The 25,069-nt window shown below is 41.3% G+C and overlaps 2 protein-coding genes and 1 long non-coding RNA gene across 3 annotated transcripts; 1 reads left to right on the plus strand and 2 right to left on the minus strand.

Moving 5' to 3' along the window:
* Window positions 1-464: 464 nt before the first annotated feature.
* On the minus strand, window positions 465-2,342 carry LOC116925824. The gene is made up of 3 exons (XR_006648148.1): window positions 1,458-2,342; window positions 1,272-1,383; window positions 465-1,211 (listed from the first exon to the last, which is right to left on the minus strand). It is a non-coding gene; the product is annotated as an uncharacterized LOC116925824 (long non-coding RNA).
* Window positions 2,343-11,541: 9,199 nt separating this feature from the next.
* LOC116925795 (PDZ domain-containing protein 2) lies at window positions 11,542-23,712 on the plus strand. Its single transcript, XM_045175274.1, has 7 exons — window positions 11,542-11,846; window positions 13,784-16,419; window positions 17,212-17,382; window positions 18,093-18,221; window positions 22,392-22,623; window positions 22,696-22,839; window positions 22,965-23,712. Exons 1-7 carry the CDS (start codon window positions 11,717-11,719, stop codon window positions 23,129-23,131), a joined length of 3,609 nt encoding a protein of 1,202 aa, XP_045031209.1. The 5' UTR covers window positions 11,542-11,716; the 3' UTR covers window positions 23,132-23,712.
* On the minus strand, window positions 23,707-25,021 carry LOC116925813 (protein prenyltransferase alpha subunit repeat-containing protein 1). The gene is made up of 2 exons (XM_032932589.2): window positions 24,851-25,021; window positions 23,707-24,741 (listed from the first exon to the last, which is right to left on the minus strand). The coding sequence occupies exons 1-2, from the start codon at window positions 24,961-24,963 to the stop codon at window positions 23,793-23,795; spliced, it is 1,062 nt and encodes a 353-aa protein (XP_032788480.1). The 5' UTR covers window positions 24,964-25,021; the 3' UTR covers window positions 23,707-23,792.
* Between the last annotated feature and the right edge of the window lie 48 nt (window positions 25,022-25,069).

A 25,069-nucleotide genomic window follows, 5' to 3' on the forward strand; every position in this document is an offset into this window, starting at 1 on the left:
CGTCCACAAAAAATGAAAAGAGAATAAACGAGAAAGCTGTTTAACCTGTGAAACGATATCAACTCGTCATTCCATTCATTCTCGACTTCTTATATAAATCTTTTTCCCCATAAAAAAAAAGCCTCCTCCTTCAAACGAATTGACGATGAAACGATGATGGATTCATCGTTTCATTCTTTGCTGTCAAGAGGCTCGAAGAGGACCAACACATTTTCGTTTCGAACATTTTGTTTTAAAAAATCGGTTAGATGATTGGTTTCGAAGGAAGTGGACATGTACAAATACGTCGGTGCGGCTCTCGTCCAAAGAATTAAAATTATGTCATTTCATCAACCATGTCGGCCGCTGGTAATCTTATCTCTTTGCATAGTTGTATCTGCTTTTTTAGATGAATAAATACAAGCCGATAGGAAGGAGGAATGCAGTCTTATATTACTAATAACTGTATACACTGATTAGCTCGTAGAATTATTATAACGACTCTCGCTAATCCGAAAAGTCCATTGTTTTGTTTCGTAATCATTACCATGTGAAGAGAAAAATACTAGTTTCATCAACATGATGCATTCTTTCCTTTCTCCTTTTCTAATAACAATTCAGGTTTTTTTCGCTAACCATTTTAGAATTGCGCGTTATTTTTCTTAAACGTACGTTTGTCCCGAAGAAGGATAAATCATGTCCAAAAGCAGTTGATAACGGCTAAAAGAAAATTCAGAGTCGATTACAGCACGAAATTGCCAACAAGTTGATTTGTTTATCCTTTTTTTTCCAACGTGATTTATTGGTCATTTTCTGCACCGACGATTGTCACATTAATTACTTTTACGATTGCGTGAAAACGTGCCACGCCCAACTGTCTCTTTTTTTAAATGCTTTGACTTTCGTTTGCTTCGACTAGACAAAAGAAAAGATTCAAATCTGTTATTCTTCCTCGTTAATAATAATCGGCTGCGTCGAGGGCATTTGAATACTCGTGCCTATTGTGTAATAGTCTGAATCAATCGTCTTGTTATTGATTGGACGAACAGCACGGCCCCATTACATCCATCATATGAAAATCTCCCGCTGTCTTTTCATATTTCGTCCCGTTCTACAGGCCCATTTATTTGTTTGTAACTCTCACGTCTCCTCTGTGTTCATTTTGCCCTGTCCAGGGCTTTCCAACTTACCGATAAATTGGATTATATCAGTCGTAGTTATCTTGGTTCGTCCTATTTTTGGAGAGTTGCGTAGATTAAATTAAAAAACAGATTTGTGTTGTAGGTACGCACGTGTCGTCCATTACAGGCTCAAAGCATTAACGAATGTGTTTCTCCAATTGCGAATGTTCTAACAATGGCTGCCATCTAGAGGCGACTGTTGTTCGTCGAAGCAAACGACATTCTAGAAGAAAAATGCAAAACGGAAGCATAGATAATTTGGTAAAAAAGAATAAAACAGCTTATTTGCATTTCTACGTCTTCCAAAAATTCGGTCGTCTTTTGTTTGTTTTTCTGGGATAAAACGTAACGTCATCCCTTTAGGCTGCCACGAACTGAAAGAAAACGAAATGAAAAACTTCTTATCGAAATTAAAATATCTAAAATCCAAGAAACCGATAATACGATTAAGTATTAGATCATCAAAATGAGGACACACTTTGCACCAATTGCCGCCATTTTTCTTTATCTTCATGGCGCCCTTTGCGATAAGCTCAGATAAGTATTGCTAGGTGAACAAACAGTGGCCTTGAGATTCATAAAATTCCTTTTTGCAAAATCAGGGATGGGGTTACAAAATGTACGTGCACTGAAATTTAAATATTTTCCTCCAAATGATCCTTTTTTTAAAATTTGATATTCAGTTTACAAGGACCAAAGCTGCAGTTGGGTTGGATCAACGTGTCTGTACTAGTCGACTGCTGTTAAGAGGGCGAGTGAAGCAGTCGAAGGAACTCAGTCGGTACCAGACGTTGGTGCGAGTTAGTCACGTGGATCCGCTGCTGTTGCCGCCTAATTTATTTGTTCGTTGTTTGCCGATCGTGCAGTTGTGGTGATCGTTTCCTGCAAACTTTAATTCGACACCAGTGTTTTTGAAACTCGTTTCAATTCAATTGAACCTGCCATAGAATTATTTCGTCTTGTTTTCTCGCATCATTCGCTTGTTGGCACGAACACATCAGCAACAACTTGCAGAACTCGCAGTCACGCTCGGCCTACCGTGTCTGCCTTTTTTCTTCCTCGTCTGGTGGGGGGCTGCAACCGATCCCGACCGTAGTTTATCATCAAAGGAACTATAGTTATCAGCACTCTGTTTCCCACAGTGACGATTCTTGGTTGAAAAGGTAAGAAACTGGGCGAAAGCTGTTCTCTCTTTAGATGAGATGGAATGCATACATAGTACCGTCAAATGTGTTATTTTTTTCTTGGAAAGGCAAATGAGACGCGTTTTGTATTTTGTACGTGAAGGGATGCGTGAATGATGAACGTGTGGAATGGGGGATGTCGTGCGAGAGTCGATGAACGAAAAGGCACGAGCCTAGCTTTACATTTTGCTGCGAGTAGAAATACTCCACCCTGAGGAAACAGCCTCGGGACACAAAATTGTTGGGTGGCTATGCAGCCATTTTTTTTCTTTTTCGAATTTTCCCAAACTCAAATTTTTGTTATTTTCATTTCGGAATTGATCATTTTTATCCGGGAGGCTGTTACTTACCCCCAAGTGCATTTTTTTTTTGTTTACGAGAAATGGTATATATAGCCTTTAATAGGTAACGTGTCTAGCGTGTAGTTTGGCGCAGCTGCGGTACTTGCTGTGCTCGGCGGGAGGGCCCCCACGCTCGAAAGAGGGCAAATTGGGGATCAAACATATTTCTTGAAAAACATCCACACATGAGCTAGGAAAAAAAAAAAGAATTAGCCGCATCTTTCTTATCTGCTCTTGAAGAAAAACGTAAAATGTCTCAAAAGGTCGCGTGAAAGGAAAAAGGAACCGTAAAACCGAATCAATGACACTCTGCTATATTTTTAATATTCATTTTCTTTCGAAGGAAGAGGAGGAGGGGGTTCTTTTGAAAATCTCCGATTTCCTTACGACGTGATAATTTGTCAACGCGGGGGTCATTCCGGTGCTTGCGGTCCAGGGGACAGGACACGATAATAATAAGCTTAGGTAAAAAAAAAAAAAAAATAGGAATAGGCCAGGGCAATAAGGGCAAGAAGACGAGAAAAACTGTTGATGATGGCAAGAGAGTTGATAATGTTGCTCATCCAAAAAAGAGTCAAGGCCGATGATCCGTGATTTCTCACGCAGGTATCTTCCTAGCCCCCTTCTGGGCGATTATAATGATGGAAAACAACATGTGAAAAGTGCAAGTGTGAAACGGAAGACGTCACACAGCGTCAAAACTGTCTGATTTTTTTTTTTTTGTCGCGTATATTAAAAGAAAGTGTTCAGACGATCGACAATATCTATGGAATTCCAAAGAAAAAATGGGAATGCCATCGGCGTTGTCTCACGGTTTTGCGGTCGTCCTTCCAATCCTCGTTTTCTACACGAGCAAAAAAAAAAAAAAAGAGAAGACCGCGTGTGCGCAAGCGTATTCACGTTGTACCACAATCGTTGGGCTGACAAGAAGAAGATAAGAAAACGAGAAATAAGAGAAAAAAAATCCCAAAAATGGCGATTTTTGTTGTTGTTGATTACCTCGAAGATAAAACATCACCTGGCGGACACACTTGTGAATGCGCATTACATCCATTTTGTTTCGTCCTTTTCTGGCGTTCGGATCGACAGGACGCCGAACAATTGTCAAATACGATCTCTCTCACACCTGGCCTTCAAGTACAATTTTTGTGTGTGTGTGTGTTCGCGTTCGTGAATCACGTGGTCAACGGTAGCTCATCTCCTTTTGAGGTATTTTTGTTTTTTTTTCGAAGAAAATTCCGTAATTGTTCAACAATATCTAATTACTGATGGGGAGATATCGACGAGCAGCAACCCACACGCGGATGCTGTTAATAAGACGTCAGAAGAGATCATTAATTCATTGTTTGGCGCCTCTTACAATTTGCATCCGCTCCCCCCGATGTTTTTATTTTTCAGAAACAGGAGGAGGGGGGGGGGGCCCTGTTTTATTATTTTTTTACCTTTTTTGGAGGAGGGGGGGTTTGTTGCGTTCAACAGTTGACATGCAAAAGGTTCGGGAATAACAATGGCAACGTTCTTTTCTGTCATTTTTTTTTTTTCTTCCTCTTTTCTTTTGCTGCTTTTCGACGCAGTCGAGCCATTTTGACCTTCGTTTTCTCTTTCATAGAATCGGGAGAGAGGCGGCGCGCGGTCCTTTTAAGACTTTCCCTTTCGTGTCGTTTCACCCCCGTCTACTTTCAGTTTGATGTTGGGTGTAGAGAGACATCTGTTTTCTTTTGAAAAAGGTAATTTGCCCTTAAGGAATCTGTGATTTAAAAATAAAGACGCAGCATCATTTCGGTTTTTTCTGGGGTTTACAAGATTCCTCCCTTCTTGGCTTCCACCCCATGCTGAGTGTGTCGCGTTTCAATCCCGACCGAAGAGAAGAAGAAGAGAAGAAAAAAAAAACATAAACCGAGGGAGAGATTATATCATTCGATATCATCGAAAGACATCTTTTTATGCGAGAGGAAACTACACAGGTGGGGGTTAGCTCAAGGGGGATGATTTACAGGACGACGATTGAGGTAACTGGACAGGTAACAAAAAGTTTTGTCGATAGTTCCCCTTTTCTTTTTGATGCTGGCCCTTTATTTGAATCTAGTCTCCTTTTTTTTTTCACGAAAGAAAAAAGTTGAACGCGTTGCCATCACGAAACATCGGGATTTTTAGGGCACGAATTGTAATTTAAGCAAATGAAGGGGCTAGAAAAAGAAAAATCAGGCATCAATAAATTGTTCCAGCTGGGCCTAAGCCGAGATTTCTTTTTCTTTAACGGCTTAAAAGAAAATCGAAAAGATTCTTCTAAAGAAAGGGAAGGAAATGGCCGACACTGTTCCAGCAAAGAGTTACACTCGTGTCAGACTATATTTGGAAAAGTCTTCGGTCAGGTCGTCTCTTCCTCGTTTCGTTTTTCTTTTTTCTTTTTTTTTCTTCTTCGGAGACGAAGAAAATCTTTGGCAACAAACACAGGTGAATGACGACGACGTCACCTGTGGGAGACATAAGCCTTTGAACTTTAAGGTATTTATTTTTTTTCGTGTTCAATTCCAACGAATGGCGTCCTTATTTCCACAAGACAAAATCAACGAAAATGAAAAGACATTAGCCTTCTTTTATTTTACGGGCTGACACGCCCGTCCAGCTGACGTCTCTCGCGTGAATGTCCACATCATTAAGTAGGAACCGTGTAGAAAATTTGAGAAAAAAAAAATATTCCAGCCGAGCGAGCGACAAGAAGCTGTGAAATGGAACACTGACACACGAACCCTTAAAAAATGTTTTTTTTTTTTTCAAAAGAGACGAGCCAGGATCTATTCATTTGGGCGACTGTATAGAAAAGAAAAAAGAAAAAAGTTTTGAATCGATCAGTGGACTTTCTTTTATGTTGCGGATTTAAGAAACATTTTTTCCAGTCGGTTGACTTCTGTCAATCTTTTGAATTGGACGAATAGAGAATAAAGGTGGGCAATTGTTGGCAATGGTCTTTTGAACCGAGTGAAAATGACAGTTAAACGTTCCATGGATTTCTTCCCCCCACCGTTCTGTGATAAAAGAACCAGGTAGAATAAAAGAGATGGTGTTGATTCGGTTCGCCCGTCTCTCTCTCTTTTTTTTCTATAATGTCGAAGTAAAAAAGGTGCCAACTAAAATATCCGACCCTGACGTTTTTTTTTTGATGATTTTTTGTTCCTTCTGCAAGACACGAAAAATCAAAAGTACATCTACAGTAAAAAGAGGTCGCAGACAAAGGACAGCACGATTTTTTTTTTTGCTTTGTTGTAATACCTGGAGGCGGATAGTTTTGCCCGTTTCCATTCAAGTTCTTTTGATAGTTTGTCTCACCACTTTTTCTGCATCATTGAGAGAATCTTTACAGACCTGCGATGCTAATTCTTCTTAGAAAATATTCACACGTGAATGCTATTCACGCATTTCGTTAGAGATGGAATCGTTTGCATTCCTCGTGTACTTTCAATATACCTGATCTGGTGGTCTAATTCACTGGAAATTGGCACAACCCGTATTCCTTTTTTTTGTTTTGCGGATTAGTGCAGTCACCGCGTGATTCGCAATGAAAGGAGAGAGTTTTTTTTTTTTTTTTCTGCTGCTTTACCTCTATTAACGATCATTGCTGCTGTGACCCTTTTCTTTATGTCGTGTCGTATATAAAAAAGTCATTGGCATAGAAAAGGAAATTGGCGAGTCAATCGCGCGATTTCTCTCTCTCTCTTTTTCGTCAACTCTTTTTCTTTCTATTTTATTGCTGTACGCGCGCACGATCGCAGTCCGGAATGCGGGTCCGCGCGACGTGAATGCGGAATCTGTGGTTGTTTTGTTTTTTTTATGTTCCTTTAAAGTTTCTTGAGCCGTACGTTTTGGGGTTCTCACCTGATTTAGAATGATAAAATATTCAAATAGCGTTTCCCTTTTTCCTTTTTTCAGGTTCACGCCCTTAAGCGTTTTGACTCTCCCGGTTTGATAATTTTGATTTTTTCCTGTTCTGATTTATTTTTCTTCAAAAAATAAAAGTTGTCGTGTGAATGGGAAAACTATTGATTCCTCTGATTATTTTGATGCGTGGGAATCCAAGAGACACTAGACAAAGGTCACATCGTGACACTGTTTCACTAATAGGATTCAAAGTGAATGAGGAATATTAAGCTTCCTGCTTTTGTTCACACATTGATTTCAAACGCTTTCGCTTCTTTGTCGTTAAATAGAAAAAAGAACAAGAAAAGCTGTGTGTGTGTGTGTGGCTGCTTTTTTTGTTCACGTTCTTCCAGTTCTTTATATGGGAAAAATGTCATGTATTTCTATACGTAATCTTGATGCGGGTGGAGTTCTCTCAAATAAAATGGACCCCAAATAAGACAACAAAAAAAAATCTTTTATATTAGTAAACACCTTCGCTTTGTTTAAACAAGTTTTTTTTTTTTCTTCTACAAAAATTAAAAGGCTGTTTGTTGTTATTGCTCGATATGGCCGAGAACTGGTTTTTTTTTTTGTCTATTTTTTTGTTAATTATCCAACTAACGCATCTCCATCAGTCTACACGATCGACTGCCTCTTCTTTAAAAAAAAATCCTCCTCCCTTTGGAATTTCGATCCGCTCGGGAACACAAAAAAAAAAAAATGATTACATCCGAGCAAACAGACCAATCAGATGCAAGAAAACAAAAATAGGATTTTCAGTAGACGTAATTTTAACGACTAAAAGCTTTCCTTTTTTGAAATATCAAAATGTCAAATTCAAAGAATGGCAAGTTAGGGCGGGATGTAGCGTGAAATCACGGTAGCTTCTCCGTTCGCTAGCGAGTTACAAAAACACGTTGATGTGATCCATCAGATGCGCGAGCGCTTAAGCCGGACACATTTATTATTTCAAAAAATTAAACTTTGAAAATAGCCTCGTGAACAACAATAGCAGTAGGCTGCGGGGGTTTGTTCAGGTAGCATGAAAAAACCTGTTGGCTTGTGATGGAAATGACCCCACATTTAATTGTGTTATTTTCTACCTTTTTTTTTTCCTTCTCCAGTCATTCATCTTTTACTATTATCAACACACTTTCGATTAACTTTTTTTTTTTTCGTTCAAGAAATCATCAATTGTGACATTGAAATACGGAAGAAGAAAAAAAGGATTAAAAGAATGATGTGTATTCATTTCAATTTATTTCTTTTTCTTTTTGTTTGAATGATCCGCCTGTTGGGTCTTATATACCTGTATTATATAGACGTGCCATTATAAAAGGGCACGCGTTCCTGCCGAAACTGATGAACTTATTTGAATACGTAATGAACTTCACGACTATATTGCTTGGGTCTCGGTCGTTTTTTTGTTGTTGTTTTGTTTTGTTTGCGTGGCTTAGATGTAAAAGTTGAAATGGCGGTACTCTTCTGCCCACCTATTTTCTCTCTACGGACAATGACAGGCAGCCTTGATTTTTCTTTTGCCAGACGAGCACTTTTTTACCTTTCAATCTCTCGACGTTTTAAAAGAAGGAAAAGTTTTTACTTACCTGTGTCATGTCGCGTTCAAAAAGGGCCCATTGTGTGAACGCTTTTAACTGAACTGTTCACGGTGATATCAAACGCAAGGTAGCACAATAATCGGCTCCACTTTTCTTGCCCGTGTGTCCAGCATCTAGAGAAAACAAGAAGAAGCTATTACTGTTTTCTTTTCTTTTTTTTCCCCAAGTGGTGTTGAGAAAAATGATAGTAAGTCATGTCAATTCTTATTCTTTTAAAGAGAAGAAGAAAGTGGCTGTTGGATTTAAAAAAAAAACTCAAAGTCATGGGAACTCCTTTTTCTTTCTTGCTTCAATTGATTGTCATTTGAATTTTGTTCTTTTTCGGGCAACTGACATCGTGCACGTCTTCGGAAAAAATGGACACTAAGAAGACGTAATGTTGTGTGGCCTTCTGGTTTGTTATAATCTTTTGTGCTCCGGCAAACTTTGTAACAGCTTTTCTTTAAAAAAAAAAAAAAGTTGTGCTTAACACAAGTGGCCCTGCTTTTTGTTTTGCCCACTATCCTCGTATGGCCAGGCCGTATATTGTGACTAATGCTCATACCATATGCACATACATAGTACGCGGCTGCGACGCAACAGCTGCCGGCAAGGACGGGCAGCCTCCGACGCGCTAATGGCTTTTTTCTTCTAGAGTATCGTTTGCTTATCTTTTCTTTTTTTTTTCCTCCCTCTTTTTCCTTGTTTCCATCAGACGAAGATAGATTTGTCAACCTCCATATCTACTTTAAAAAAAAATCAATTTGAATAGCAGGGGAATTTTTAGATCATCAGACGGCTAGCCCCTACGAAATCCATTCATAATAGCGAGTTGATTGCGTGTTTCGTTCTGCTTCAACGCACCAACCTCTTTTTTTCTTTTGGCGATGCACAAGTTGGAGAATGAAAAAAATTATTTATTAGCAAAACAGATGATAGTATTATTGGTTAGTTTAACTCTTTTTCAGATAGAATTTTGGGTGGTATACAAATCTGACGTGCATCTGTAAATCTCTTTTTTTTTTTTTTTTTTTTTACCTTTTTTTTTTCCTCCTGATGATGAGAGACTTGGAACACGCCCGACATTCCATTCCAAGTTGTGGCTCGCATACTTGTATTTCTATAGCAATCGGGTAGCTCTCTCTCTTTCTTGTCTTCTACGCAGTGGCCCCGATGGGGGCAAGTGATGATGATGTACCTACAAGAGCTGCAGACACGGTAGACACTAGAGGAAAAAAAAAACAAACGCCAAAACGAAAAAACAGGGCGGAGTTGATGCTCTTTTCAAGAAAATAAAGCCCTTGGAGCTGCTCATTGCATAGGGGATGGACTAGCCAATTCCATCTCAAGTCTTTCTTTTTTTTAAAACTTTTGTATAATCATAGAAGCACGGATGAGTAAAAAAAAAAAAAGTAAAGCCCATGAGGCAAATCACGAACTAACCGGTTCTTCTGTGCTAAGAGTCTTTTGATTTCGCTTCAATTTGTGTGTTGGGACCTTGGCAGCATCAACAGAGAAGGAAAAAAACAAAAAATTGGGGGGGATTTTCCAATATTATCTTTTCCTGGGGATCATTTTTCTTTTTTCTTTGGGCTCCACCTTAAGCGTTCCATCATTTCATTGTTCTTATATAGATCTATACAAGTCATAATAATAGAACAGGAGGGGGACGCAAAAGAGCTTTTTAAAATGTCGAGAAAAAGGAACACGAGGCCACTTTCACTCTTTTCCGAGTTTTTGCTCCACGTGTACTAAATCGGTTTGAAACTGTTGACGGGGAAAAAAGTTGTCGCGTGTGTCGGCAGTCGTTTGATCACCTCCCCAAAAATGGACTGAAATTCACGGCATTCTATATTCAAGTGAGACTTTTTCGTGAATTTGCATTTCGATTCGAATTCTCGTCAATTTCGTATGTGAAAACGATAAGGAATCGAGTGAAACTATTTTTTGAATTGAGTAGCCTGACTCGTCTAGTATCCAATGACCCACTCGATCACTTTAAATAGTACAACTCTTGTCCATTATCTTTTGCAACGATTCTCTATTGTTTTTGTTTTTTTCATTTGAGCATTACGCAACGCATTTTGAGACCGCCTTTCCCCCCCCCACTTAAAAATCACATCCTATGTTGTCGATTGTAATTGACTTTGTGAAAGAAACAACACGAACAAATGTACATTGACCGCTGCAGAGTAAAAGGGGGGAAAAGGCGGAAATTCAGCGCCTGGGAAAGAAACAGGAAAATGCATTTTACCCAAACAAGTAAAACGAAATGCCACAGAGTACAACCCACATCTAATATAACTGTGTATGTCATTTGACATTATCGTTTTTTTTTCCCCTTTTTTATTTTATTTTTTAAACACACGGCGTCTTTGGTAGGAAATCACGAACTTGCCTTTTAATGTCCTTGATCAAATCACGAGATTTTTAAAATTCAATTACCGATATCGTGATGAGACCCCCATCACGCGTCTTGACACACACCGTCAAGGTGATGGCCGCCACAACAAAAAAAGAAAAAAAATGTTTTTCATACAGACATACTTTGACTCTTTACAGAATGTCGCAATAATGGCGGAACTAACAACTGAGTTGAACAATTAACAAAATAGAATTCTAGCGGGATCACGTGGTTGTCGGTGTGTTCAGACAGTTGGTCCGATTCACTCGCCAGAGCAGCTCATAAGCGTATCGCGAGCACAGCAAAAATAACACGCTTGCTTAGTTCAAAATTTTTTTGGAGAAAAAAAATAAAAAATAAATAGGGATAAGCAAAAGACGCCGTTCCGCCCTTATTAGCGAGTGTGTATCGAGTGACTCGAAAAGATCCGTCGTCTGGGCCAACACGCGGGAAAATGTTCATCCATCCGATACGAAGGAAAAGGAGGTAACAGAGATAGAAGATAACAAAAGAAAACAACTGCAGGGTTGGTCAGCGTGGCGGGACTTGCGTGATATTTAGCCACAAACGGCCAAACCGTTCGTTGTGAGAAAAAGGAAAAGAAAAAAAAAAAATTAAAACCGGGAAATGAACGGAGAAAAGCAAATAACGAAATAGAGGGGAGAAAATTGGAACCCACAAAAAAAACAAACACATGTTATTGCGGTATAGGCAAAAGTATGTGTGTGTTTATAGACTCGTGCAGAAGGCAAATAACGGAATGGAGAGAGAGAGAGAGGGGAGCTCATGCGCTCCACGCGTCCACTAATCCCGGTGAGGGGAAACCTGACATGGTTTTCGCACACTCAAACATACTTTTATTTTTAAATACGAAAAAAAAAGAACGGACTTTACGAACGGGACGGGTGCTGTTGAGGAAAAAAAAAATGAATATCAGAATAACGAAGCTAATCCGTTCAGTATTCACGCAGTAGTCACGCTGTCGAGAGTTGCTCATTTTTGCTTATCTTGTTGTCTTTTTTGTTGTTGTGTGCAGTGTTTGTTTTATTTTGTGTGGGGTGTGTCTTGTTTGAGCCAGTCAGTTTGTGTGGGCGATTTCGAGGTCCCCCCCCCCTTTTTTTTATCATTTTGCATGCCAATTAAGAGCTGTGATGTGGCTGTTGTATCGTCGTATCGCTTTCCCGCTGAATTGAATGTCATCATGTTGAAATCACCGAAACTTGTACGACTGGCCGACTTTTATCTACGACAACATAAAAAAGGTCTCGACAACTTTTTGATTTGCTATCTCCACATTCTCCTGAATTCCCCCCTCCATTTTACACGCGTTCCTTTTCTTTCTTTTTATTTAAATATTTTAGAGAAGTAAAACAAACAGGCTGTGTGGTGTCCCTGTTTTCTCAAATGAACTGAAATGCCCCAAAAAATCTCGTTTTTTTTTTTTTTTTCCATCGATGGCCATGGAGAAAAATTAATGCTAACTGTATGCATTTCGCACTAGGACATTTAAATATTTTTGACTTGTTACGCGACAACTCTCGTGGCCCTTTAAATACGTGAGTGAAATGACAGTCGAATGTCATTGGTCGCAGCATAGACGCAGACACACACTTGTTTTGTACTTTAACCAGTCCGGACAGACGCATTGATTGTCTCGTCGCTCTTTTATTAATTCGAGATAGACAACAAGTGGCAATACTGGAATAACAGCAGGCCAATTTTCCTTAATTGGCTCTCGTCGCAGCAAACGTATTCCCTTTCTAAATATTCTATGAGAAACAGATAAAAAAAAACAGCTCGCCAATTTTGCCCTCCCTAATTTACTCGATTTGCTTTTTTGTGCAGGGCGTTTATCGTTTAATGAAATAATATTAATAACTTAAGGTTACATTGTAAAAGCCGTGGCACTAAATATGGCCATATTTATCGAGTCGGTGGTGTACGTGCATACGGCCAACGTGCGTCGACAGTGAGGAACAGGTGCGAGCGCAGAACATAACACTCACACTTGTTTTTTATTTATTATTTTTTTTTTTCTGTTGTTCTATTCAGCAGCTCGATCTTTCGTTATATGGAAGCGTCCGTGGCTGATCCAGGGTCTCTGTGACTCACTTTTCCCTTTTTGCTGATTATGGAGATAAAAAACAAATAATAACCAAAAGAGGAAGGTTTACAATAAAAAAAGAATTACGTCATTTCACACGTAGACACCTGACGACATTTTTTTAAAGGGGGTATCGGATGCCGCCATAACCTCTCCGCCCATTTTTGTTTTGACGAGTAGACACCTCAGTGTGTGACGGACTACTGCGTGTGTCAACAAGAAATATATGCAAAGCAGAGCAAATCTTGTTAGTGAGTCGTCACAAAAAGAAGAATAATAATAAAAAAAAACTAAAAAAGATTTTAAAGACCTTCAAGTGTCTATTTAAATCTTTTGTTTTCTGCCATTTTTTTTTTTTGAACGATAGTTTGATTTCAAGGTGAATTGATTTATTCACAAATTTTTGTTGCGTGTTGATTTTCACTTGAGTTAATAACTAAAATGTCGTGTGAACCAGTAGCTCCTCAATTTCCTTGTATAATCTCGCCAATCGATAAAGACGCAATGTCGCAAACAATTTTATGTTTTTGCCGAAAGGAATGTGGCCCTTCGTTATTTTTCTATTTGTTTTTTTTTTTTTCAGAAGAGATTGTTTGACGAGCTACGTTATTTACGAGTTGGTCGTCTGAAATGCTGTTAGGTAGCAAACCCGTCCGAAAAAGAAAATAAAATGTTTTCATTTTCTACTTTTTATTTGCCGTCATTTTCCTCGGTGAAAGCAAGTTGCACGTTGAAATGATAACGTCACAAAATGACTTGATTTATCGCGGTCCCACGCACGTCACCGCCAAATGGTCTTTGATTGATAGACAGGAAAGAAAAAAAAAAATTTTATCAAACCAGAACTTAATCAATCGAAACTCTTCGCCGATGTCAACAACTTTTTTTTTTTTTTCTAGTTAAATTTTTCATGATCCTTAGGCTATAGGAAAAGACATTTAATGAACTGGACGAACTGCATAGATCAGATAGAATAAAAAAAAAAACAAAAAAACAAGTGAAACGAGAAAACGCTGGTTCCACCACCAGAGTTCGCTTTTCTTTCCCATGCTTATAGCAATATAACATAGCGGTTCATTTCTCTTTCTCTAATAGAAGGCGGCCGCTTCTTGACGGAGAGGCCAGCTCCAGAAACGATGGCGACCACCTGCAAGAGTTACGTTTCCTATCCAACAACGGCAACGGGCACGTCGCCCCCGAGTTCGAGGCTACCACCAGACGGACACGAATTTCCGGGCGATTACATCGACGATACGAGCACAACGGCCACAACGCAAAGCAGCAAATTGACTGCGTCGGTGGCGCGCGGGCGGAGTGGCAGCGCTGGAGGGACGGGCACCGGTTGGCGGACTCACACTGGCGGAAGAGACGAGCGCAGTGAACGCAGTGTCAAGGACAAAATTGCTTTGTTTACTAACGACGTCCATCCATCAGCTGTTGGATCGACGTTATCCTCCAGCAGTTCGGTGCGAAATCAAGCGGCCGTCACTGGTAAGACGAAACATCCGACGTTGTCGTGTTCAGTTGACAATTTGAGCGTTGGCCGGTCGCCGATGGTGTCGCCCGTCACCCGCTTGGATTCGAGGACGCCGCCTCGTCACCAGCTGGCCGCTGCACCCACGGTGAAAGCTCAAAACGCCGTCGGTGACGTCGAGAGTCCGACGAACGTAAACTTGTGCGAACGTTCGCGCAGTTTGCTGGACGTGGCTCATTATTCAACGGCCAGCCAAGTCGGACATCAACGCCACACCATCAGTCCGTCCGTTTCAAGTGAGCACCAGCAACAAAGGAAATCATCTCTGGTGGGCTCGGATGACGGACGGAAAAAGCTGACCCTGTCCAGCACTAAACTAAGAGGTTTGGTCATTCCGGACGTTGTCGATGGAACTCAATTAGGGACCGATCCGCCCAGTCGAGCCGTCATGGATCTTCCGGAAATAATTAGTAAAGATTCCGTCATGGTGGTTGGACTTTCGCCGTTTGCTCCGCTGCGCAGCCCCAACGGCACACATGCTGGCGGCCAGGATATGACGGACAATAGCGCAACTGTCCAGCCAAACAAACAAAAGACGACGTCGCTCAGCTCTTTGCCGTGGAAGAGCAATTCGCCCAGCTTACCTAAATATTCTCCGGCGTTCAAGCGCAAAGAATTGACCGTCCTGCGCACTCCGTACAACAATTCAGAAACGACGGCCGTCTCGCCCGTCTCGCCCGTCAACAAACCGGCCCTAATGACGAGCTTCTCTTGTCCGTCGGACGTCGACGGACCGCAGAGTCCCCTGGTGGAGAGCGAAAGTGGCGTCAATGACAATAGCGACACGGATGGCGATTCGGCCGTCAGTTCCAGCCGATCGTCGTTCAGTCCGTCCGGATCACCTGTTCCCGATCGGAATCAATCGAATCAAATAGCCGACGAGGACGCAACGACGGCCTTGGCGGCGGCAGCCAGTCGAGTTCTCAAAGCGCAAAGTGTCGAGGCTCTCAATCGTAAAAATGTTCTCCAGTCTGCCCGTTACAGTTCCGGCGGAGGAAATCTTTTGGATCTGACACCTCCACTACCGCCGACTCTTCCGCCTCCAGCTGTCCCGTCACCGACAGCAGCCTCTGAGATCAAGTTGACAGTGGACGTCAATCAACCGTCTCCTACACCGTCGCAGGCCAGTCCGGCTGCGCGTCCTCCTGTCCAGCGTACGGCCAAATTATCTGGCGAGAATTTCGAGCAAACGCTGCGCAAATTCACGTCGGCCGAGGCGAGCAGCCGGATCGAGCGCAGCGCGCCGCGCTTGCGTTTGTCTTCTTCCGAGAGGCTCGAAATGAAGACGGCCTTAATCACCGACATTTGCAGCGATCCTAGCAGCCCTGTGGCACAGAAAAGTGGAACGTTGCATCGTGACAATGGCTCTCCATCATCCGCCAAGAAGCTGACGACTCCATCGTCTGTTGCTTTAGACCACCAAACGACTGGATCGGCAAACGCGTCTAAAGAGATCAAGAGCTTTCGGGCGTTGGCCGAACGTTGGGAAGCCATTGCCAACGAATCTCCGTCTTCTACCGGATCTTCTCCGCCCGGCCCCAACATCAGTTCCAGTTCTAAGAAAATGATTGATTTGAATCCGGTTATTCAGCCGACCGTTCGAGACCTGCCTTCGTCGTCCGACAATCGTGACGCGATTCGATCCGTTACGGCCGCAACGCCATCCAGCCGAACGGCAACAGCTTCGTCATCGGCCGAATCACGTGACCACAAACCGACGACGTCTGCCCGAGCCGTGACCGGTCGCAGCGTCTCTGCCGGAGTGGTCGAGATCCGCAAAGCCTTCGAGCGCGTCAAGGAGGAACTGATGGAAACGGAATCGAATTGCCATTACGGCGGAGGCCAGGAATTGGGTGTAGTGGGCCTTGTTCACGGCGGAAACAGCCTGGAGGACTATAAGCAAAACAATCACTTCTCGCTTCAATCGGGCAATAATAATTCGCCCTCGCCTTCGTCTGGACATCATCATTATCATCATCAGCACATGCGGATGTCTTCGCTGGATTCGACAACGAGCGAAGACAATAGCCTTCCGTTCGGATTGTACGGCAGTTGCTACGCTGGATTCGGTTCGGCATTCGGTGGAGGTGGAGGCTACGGCAGTTATTACGGAGGACCTTTCGGCCCGTTCGGAGTCCGAGACAATTACGGCAGCATCACTTCGCTAGCGTCATCCACATCGCTCATCTCACCGCAGGTAATTTATTCACTTGGCATGACCTGTCGGGATTCAATTTCCCTATTGTTGTTCTTGCCGACATGTGTGTGTGTGTGATTGTGTGTACAAGAAAGTCGGAGATGGGGCACAAAAGGGGAACGAAAGAGATTCATCTAGAGATACCGGAAGAGACTTTTCATGTTAAGTTTTTTCGTCTTTCGTGACGAGCAGAAAGAATAAAGTTCTTTTTGTTAGTGGCATCGTGACGAGTTGAGCGCTCGTGAGTTAATCAGTCGTCCGTCATCCAGAGGACTTATCGCTGTTTATAACTACGTGCTTTATGCTGTTGAACACGTTTTGCTACATTTAATCTTAAATTGTTTTTGTCACGTTCTCATCGTTTTCCCGACCATTTTTCTTTTCCTCTTCCTCCTTTTTTTTTTTTATTTTGTTATTCACGATTTCTTGTTTCTAAACAAAAACGACTGAAACCATTGAGGAAAAAGAAATGAGTCGAGTGCGTGATGAAGATCAGGCGAGAAGAATGACATCAGCACCGACGAGCATGATCACCCCCTTTGAATTTTCTCACGATGTGTTTTGATCAGCCTTGTTGATACTAAACAGAAACTGTGCCTGTTGAGCGACGATGCGCGTATTCTCCAACCACTTGAAGCCGCCAGCAAAAAAAAGAAAGAAAAGAACGATGAAGAAATAGAGAAACACACAATTGTTTGCGTTCGGTTGAAAGAACACGGCCCCAATGGAATGACACGTTTTTTCAATTGTTTTTCTTTCTTTTTTCCTCTTTCTCCTCTTGTGTGTGCGTAGGAGCTACAACAGCTGCTAGACGAAGCCAACCAAAGCCTGGAAGAGTCTGGCACACCATCGCACGAGATTGTCGTCGTTGTCCTGCATCGTGGAGATGTGGCTTCGTCGCTCAGCCCGGGACTGGGAATCACGTTGGCCGGCGGTGCCGACTACGAAACCAAAGAGATTACGGTTCGTTTATTTTTTGTTATTATTATTTATTTTTATTTATTTATTTTTTTTTTTTTTTTACCTGAACCCGCATATCGTTCCGCAAGTCAACATTTTTTTTTACCCTTTAAACCTCGGCTATATAAATATTCAGTGTTATATTATATCCCGCACACAGACAACAATAGCAAAAAGGGCAAAAAGCGGCTAGTTAACGCCATAGATTATTTACTCGCGTTGGCTCTTTTATTTTTCGTGTGTCTAAAAAAGACGCCGAATCTCAATAAAATAAAATTTAGACGCCACAAGAGATGTTGCTTAGGAAAAAGGATACCGAACACACAGACAAAAGTATTTTTCTACTCCCCCGAGTTCAAACCCTAGCGTTTGATGACGTCGTAAAAAGAGGGTCTAAAACTTAACAGGTATTGCTTATGATATGATGCGATCATTCTCTTTTTTTTTTTTCTTCTTTCTTTTCCCCCTTGGGTATCACTAAAAAACTTCAACTAAAAATTTGAAATGAACGAAACCCGCCAAACGTTGCCATGCCGTACGATGATGATGTGGTGGTCATGCCGCGTGATGATGTATAACGAGGTCACGCGGCTTGGTTCCCTTTTGTTTTATATTTCTCACCCGCCACCTTAATTTCGTACATTTTTTTTTTTTTCTTTTTCAAAAAATAAGTTTTGATCTTAAAAAAAAAAAAAATAATAATTGATTTGCAGATTCATAAGGTGATTGGCGGCAGTGTGGCTGACCGGGACGGGCGCATACAGAAAGGCGACCGTGTCCTCTCCATTAACGGCAAAGGACTGAAAGGCGTCACACACCGTGAGGCACTCGCTATACTCAAGGTAAAGAAACTAAACGCTATTTTAAAAGTTAAGTAGTTAGTTAGCCGTAGCATTTATGCCTCTTACTATAAGAGCTCTCTGGCGTCGATGCGTCGTGCTATCCGTCCATCAAAGATTCAATATGGAAATGAAAAAAAAAGGCCATCGCCCTCTTATTTATTTTTTTTTCTTTTTCCTTCTCCATTCAATCAAGAGACGATAATCTTTAAAAGATAGGAAGAAAAAGAGCCATAGGTGGGCTAAAGGGGAACACACAGCGAGGTGCGTACCGTGTGGCCCTTGGGCCATTTTTGATGTAACGGTCCATTGATGGAAAGAGAAAATCGATGGTGCAATTCGACATGTTGTTGTGTTAACATTTTTCAAGGGAAAAAACAAAACAAAAACAAAACAAAAAGATACGTTTCTCTATTGGTGGTATCTCCCCCCGACTGCTCTTGTGCTGTTACAATTGGTGTGGGCGGCTCTATAAAGGGATGAAATAAGAGGGCAAAAGAGGCCAAGTCACGCCGACTGTCGGATGACTATCAGGAACTAGGCGCCAAAAAATCACGAAAAAAAAAAGGTTCATTTTTTTATTTTTATTTATCATCTTACAAAAGGAAGAGAAAAAAAAAACGGTCGATGACAACGTGGAATCAAAGCCATGGAGACAGCGGGAGTCGGCGGTTTTGAACGCGCTTTTGGCGCGAGCGGTGCCCGTGTATTTATTTATACGTGTTCTATAGTTGTGCGTAGGTGTGGTATGTTTTTTTCTTCTTCTTCTCCCCTGTCGGATAAGCTTTAAACACATCCAATAGTCGGGAACGATTTTCAAAAGCCTACTGAGCGTGAGCGTTTTCCTCTGTTCGTTCAGATTTTTCCTCTTTTTCTCGATGGCTTTTTCAAGAAATCCGAAAGACGTGGCGGAATATTTACTGTTTTTTCTCGAGCGCATCCCACCGATCAGGACAACAACAGCTGGCTCGTCGGCTGTTGTTGTGATCTGAACGAACGATCGCTCACGCGGGACGTCGGCCAACTGATTCCCATGGTTACGCTCGACCTCCAATATTCGTGAATTTTTCCTTTTTTTTTTCCTTCTCTTTCCTAACATTTTCGATACTTTGATAAATACTTTAAGATAATTTAAGACAAGACCCATCGACCGCCACAATCTTTTCAAGAGCATCTTTTAACCAACAAAATAGGACAGTTTTTCTTTTTAAATAAAAAAATTCCTCGTGTAAACAGAATTAGCTGAAGAGTGAAGGGAATCTGTAGAGACATCGATCGTCGAACCTTAAAACACTTCAAGGCTACTATACATCTCCAGTTGCGCCTGTACTTGAAATTTAATTTTAAAGACCTTATTTTTTCCAACTTGTTTGAAAGCCTCACTTTTACACGCAGGAAATTGCGACACTCTTGGGGCAATAAAAGAAGAGAAAAATGGGGGAGACCAGGCGACACGATATTTGTGTGTGTGTGTGTGTGTGTGTGTGTGTGGTGATATGGCCAGCATAAACAGTTCCGTCTCGCCTTCAAGTCTACGGAGTACTAAAAGAAGCAGCTATTTAATTTGTTAAGAAATTGGTTCCGTCTCTATCCAACACACTCGAGTGGCTATTTCGCTATACAGCTACTAATAAATTTGACGCGTATACTTTCTTCCAGCCAACTCGATGACCGGCGAGTTAGTTTAGGAGTTAAAGAAAAAAAGGGAGGACCACCTGCTTTTTTAGCCTTTTTGCATATAGACGTATTCACGAATTTGTTTTATTATTTATGACTAGCAGCAGCAGTGGCAGCACTGGGCGGCGTTTGGTAGGGCCAACGTGAGCCACTGGGTGGTGGGACGTGACCGTGTGGGTCACTTTCGATAACTCATTGTAGACACACGTACGACACCACAGCCACTTGCTCACGAAAGGGGTGCGGAAAGGTCCCATATTTATTTCTTTTCGTTTTCCTTGTTGGAGAGTTTCTTTATTTTTATTTTTCGAAGCCAGTTACTACAGCAGCCGTCAGTAAACACACAAATCACGTTTTTATTTCTTTATGACGTGTAAGACTTGAAAAAATAGGAAGAAAAAAGACGAACGAACGAAGGCAAAGTGAATGCGTTTCTTTTTGGGCAAACTTTGTGAAGTTCATTTGGGTTTTCGGTCAATGCTCGAAACAATCGGGAAATTGGTGGAGGGGCGTGCATAAAAATCAATGCCAAAATGGGAGGCACGAGAAGTAACCGAAATTGTTGCGCCGCTGGCTCGCGTTCTGTCTTGATAAACAATTGAACACGCGTTCGATAAATGTTAGGCACAATTTTAGAGCAGTAGATGAAAAAGAAAAAAATCTCACTAAAAGTATATGACATTGTACCGCATGTTTCGATGTGACATCTTTTTTCTTATCCGCTACATGATTTAAGTAGGGATCGGCCCCGATTACCCGAGAACCAGCTTACTACCGGAAGGTACTGGCGTTAAGCTGGGGGGAGGGGGAAGCACATTTTACATGTGTCGCGCCAGTACGTTCCGGTAGTGTAAGGTAGGTCACAGGTAATCTGGGCCGATCCCTAGATTCAAGTCTTTAAGCATCCCAGTGAGTCTTTTTTAATCAGTGATACGCAACATCGAAGGAAAATCTAGCGGAATAACATTTGAAAAGGAAATAGAGTTCATTCATACCGAGCCAGCCAAAAACAAAGAAAAAAAACTAGTAGATTGAAAATTCATGACCATATGGGAATCGAAATAGAAGTTTGCTTCCTTCTCTAGCCACCATGTTCGACCGACTGGCTTCTTCCAGTTATGGCTAACTGACTATCTTCGTCGTCTACATAATGTCGGCCAGCTAAGTTGTACGTCTATCGCGTGTTGGCTTTTGTTGAACGCTTATAAATGGTTTGCTGCTTTTTTCTTTTTTCTTTTTTCATTTTTTATTTTTTGGGTTTGTGTGTTGCCAATTATTGTTGATGAAGTTCAAGCATGAAAGAGTGGTTTTGTAAGTAGCTGGAAGTCCAAATAGAGAATGTTTGGTCATCTTATTTATTCGCGGCCAGAGAACAAGCTATGCCATTGTTGACCTCGCATGGCATCTTATACAGAAAAACGGGAGAAACAAAGACGGATTCCGTCTTTTATTGATATTCACGCGGCAAAGATGGATGGCTGCCACACGCATTTCATTTTAGCTTTTGTTCCGTTCATTTTTTTCTTTTCTTTTTTCTTTTTTTTTTTCTTTTTTCTGAAACATGTTTTGTTTGCTGATATGCGATCCTGGCCGCGACCGGCCAGCCCAAACAACACGTGCACCGCTTTAGGAATGTTTTCCCTTTTATAGTCGACGAATGACCCCGCACATCCATCAACATTAGATTAATCGAAACAAAACAAATTTTTTTTTATTTTTTTAAATATTTTTAAAGCTAAAAGGCTTTTAAAGAAATTCTTATGCGGGACCGAAAACCGACAGACCTCTCCCTTTTTGCTGCCCTCCTTCTTCTCATCGTCCGTTCTCGCAACAGCTAGCCAGTTTCAGCCAGTCGCAACAACAAAATAAATAATACGTCCCTAGTAGTCTACACACACACACACAACGAACGGCATACACACACGACGCCATTGAATATTTATGACGTGATGATGGATTGGCAGCCACGAAACGCCATATTCTTTTTTTTTTTCGCTAGTTTTTTTTTCTTTATTTTTCTTCGCGTTTCTTTTGTTTGTCTCGGCTTCTTTATTTTGTCTCGACCGTCTTCCTCCTATTCATTTGTTTGTGTGGTTGTGCGTGTATTTGTCTGCTCGCCGGTGAAACGAATCGGAAGTGACGCTACTCTCAGCATGGCGGAGTTGAGTTTAAAAAAGAAAACAAAACTACTGCCCTTGCGTTTGGCTTATCAATAGCAAATTTCACGTGGCCGGATATGCTAGATAATACACGATTCGCCCGAATACCCGTTCCACCTGGCTGACTACCTTTATCAACCGTACAAACAATTGCCGCTACATACATGCGTACAGGGTCTATAGAAGAAGGTTTTATTTAAGCAAAAAGAAAATGTAGACAAGACATGTGTACTATCAACTCAATAATATTTCTAGTCATAAAACAACAATCAATTGACCATTTTTTTTTGTTTAAATTACATTTTTTTTTTTTTTTTTCGTTGCTTATTTTTAAAAGGCTCCCAGACCGGAAGTGGTGTTGGTTTTGTCCCGGAACCGTTCCGTCTCGCCGCAAGATATCTGTCACGATGTTGATAAGGATCTTCCTTCTGTCATGATCCCCGCCCTCAACACAGGACTGTTGGCTAATCCACGTCATCTTACCCTTTCCTCGGGAACCAATGGCAATGGAATTAGCAGACCGCCTCGAATTCTAGAAAGCCCTTCTGATTTTACCAGCTACGATCATGGTGGTGTATTTTTCCCCCTATCTTAATTTCTTACTTTTTTTTCTTTTCTAATCAAAATGTTATTATTTGCAGCATCTAACGATGATGATCTTGGCCGTGGACCACCTGTGCAAGCGACGCTGTTAAAAGAGGGCGCCGGACTCGGTTTCAGTTTAGAAGGCGGCAAAGATTCTCCACTGGGAGATCGTCCGCTTACCATTAAAAAGATATTCACCGGTAAGCATTAGCGATGATGAAGATGAGACGATGATGACGATGATAGAGAGAGGCATACATCCTTTATGCAAATACTACGAATTACACAGTTCATATGTAAAAATGTTTGATTATGGCGTTGGCAGGGGGTGCGGCCAGTAAGAACAGCACACTGCGCGTCGGCGATCAAATCATTTCAGTCAACGACTGTGATGTGAGGTCCATGTCCAGGATAGAGGCCTGGAACTTGATGAAGAAGCTGCCCGACGGCGCCGTCTCCCTCATCGTACGTCAGCAGATTACATCCTCGTAAAAGAATGAAGGACACACACACACACACACACATACACACGAAAATGAAGAAAGAAGAAGGGAACACGTATAATTAAGAAAAAAAAAAAAAAAAACTAAAGAGAAAATGCAACACACTTCCACGACGACAAACCGGTGCACCTCCTTTCTTCTCCCTTACACACACATACATACACACACACATCCTTTTTATTGTCAGCTTTTACTCCTCTTGTAAGCAACTGCAGAGGTAATTTAATTAAGGTAATCTTGCGACTGTCTTTTATCGCCTTCGTATCGACGCTATCTTTTCTCCCCCTTTTTTTTTTAGTTTCTTTCACCCAGGTTTATACTAGCACTATAGTTGATCTCTTGACTCCTGCTTTTCTTGAATCTTTTATTATTATTGTTATTATTGTTTTGTTCTTTTTTACACTGAGGTGTTGGGCTCGTCTCCTATTCAATTTGTATATACATAATACGTATACCAATTCACCAAGTTTATAGCTTCAAGCCTGGAATGTGTGGTATTTTATCTGAATTATTGTAATGAAACAACGATTACAAGCTGAACGTAATAAATAAACCGTATCTCTGTTTAAATAGCTTAACCGTCTTGGATGACGGTTTTTATTATTAGCAGTCTTTATACAAACGAAATCCTAAATCAAAACGATTATTATTTATAAACAGAAATCTGACAGCCATCGCCGGTGGTGCTCTATGTATCTCATTTGAACACCGTCAAAGTTAGTGGCAGCAGCTTTTTTGCAATTACTTTGATTGGAGTTACGACATTTTTCAAGAAAAAGGTTCTCGGAGTGATTGATTGTTCCAGCTTGTAGGAGGAATCGCCGGTAATACCATAGAGTTTCGTGGGCATTGAAACTCAAGATCAAATCTTCGTTTTTCTGTAGCTCTTCGTTCAATAGTTCCATGTAGAGCTGTGTCGAAGTTGTTGTGCCAGTAGCGTTACTCCAAAGCTTCCTTGCGACATCCATGTGCTGTTCAATATTATCTAAATTTTTTCTGAACTGATCAAGAAGGAATTTTCGGTAGTGCCACCCGCTATGATCGGACAGATGACATTTGGTCCAAACGTCAGAAACTTCAAATTCAGATGCCCACGTGGTAAGACTGAAGCCTTGCTGCTTGATAGCTTGAGAAAACACACACTGTCTGTGGGACCAAGCATGGTAGTTGCATTTCATTCGGCTGGAGAGCCTATCACAGAGAGACAATTCTGTCTCAACCCAATGTGGGTTGGAGCTGGAAGCTTGCTGGAGTAGCCAACGCCTGTGGGAGAGAGCTTCGAAACATTTTGGCTTTTGACTTAGTACTAACTTAGTGAGTAGAAAATCACAATCGACATCCAGAAAATGATTAGTAATTAATCTCTTTCTGATATTCCATAATGTAGTTATGTTGGCATTTAGCAATAATGCTGCTTTTGTATATCTTTCCAGCCTTAGATATTCCTTTTTCCACAAAGGCTCCAACTTGAAGCTATTTTCGTAGCAGTACATGAAGACTGTTTTAATGCACCAAACTTCAATTCCGAGGTTATGGGAGATATGGATGACTGGCGAGCGATTTTTAGCTTCAGTTACAGGAATGACGTCGAACTCCTCTCTGTCAATAGAAATAATAGGAACTTAAAAACATAGGCTTCACATATGGCTATAGCGTTATTTATTGTCTTTCACTGAAAAATCTATATGAACTATGAAATTATGCTCACAAAAGAGGATCTTTTTTCATTATTGCTTCAAGATCTGATATTATCTTTTCTTCTAAACAGTAAGGATCGTGCGCCATTTTCCAGTAACCGGAAGGATCTCGCTGTACTTGCATCCTTCAACTGTCAAAACTCTGTTTTCGTTCTCAATCCGCTGACCATGTACAGGCTGTAAAAGAGGCTATTGCCAACGTATGTAAAGTTGCCCTAGTTTTTTAGTTC

The sequence above is a fragment of the Daphnia magna genome, linkage group LG6 (assembly GCF_020631705.1).
Source record: "Daphnia magna isolate NIES linkage group LG6, ASM2063170v1.1, whole genome shotgun sequence".
Classification (NCBI taxonomy): Eukaryota; Metazoa; Arthropoda; class Branchiopoda; order Diplostraca; family Daphniidae; genus Daphnia; species Daphnia magna.

What these genes read in the sequence shown, in the direction of transcription:
- LOC116925813 (XM_032932589.2), bottom strand. Translation starts at nt 24,963, where the DNA reads ATGCAAGTACAGCGAGATCCTTCCGGTTACTGGAAAATGGCGCACGAT. An exon ending in ATGAAAAAAGATCCTCTTTT is followed by an intron (nt 24,742 to 24,850) that starts GTGAGCATAATT and finishes TTCTATTGACAG; the next exon opens with AGAGGAGTTCGACGTCATTC.
- LOC116925795 (XM_045175274.1), top strand. Translation starts at nt 11,717, where the DNA reads ATGCCAATTAAGAGCTGTGATGTGGCTGTTGTATCGTCGTATCGCTTT. An exon ending in TCTACGACAACATAAAAAAG is followed by an intron (nt 11,847 to 13,783) that starts GTCTCGACAACT and finishes TTTCTCTAATAG; the next exon opens with AAGGCGGCCGCTTCTTGACG. An exon ending in CATCGCTCATCTCACCGCAG is followed by an intron (nt 16,420 to 17,211) that starts GTAATTTATTCA and finishes GTGTGTGCGTAG; the next exon opens with GAGCTACAACAGCTGCTAGA.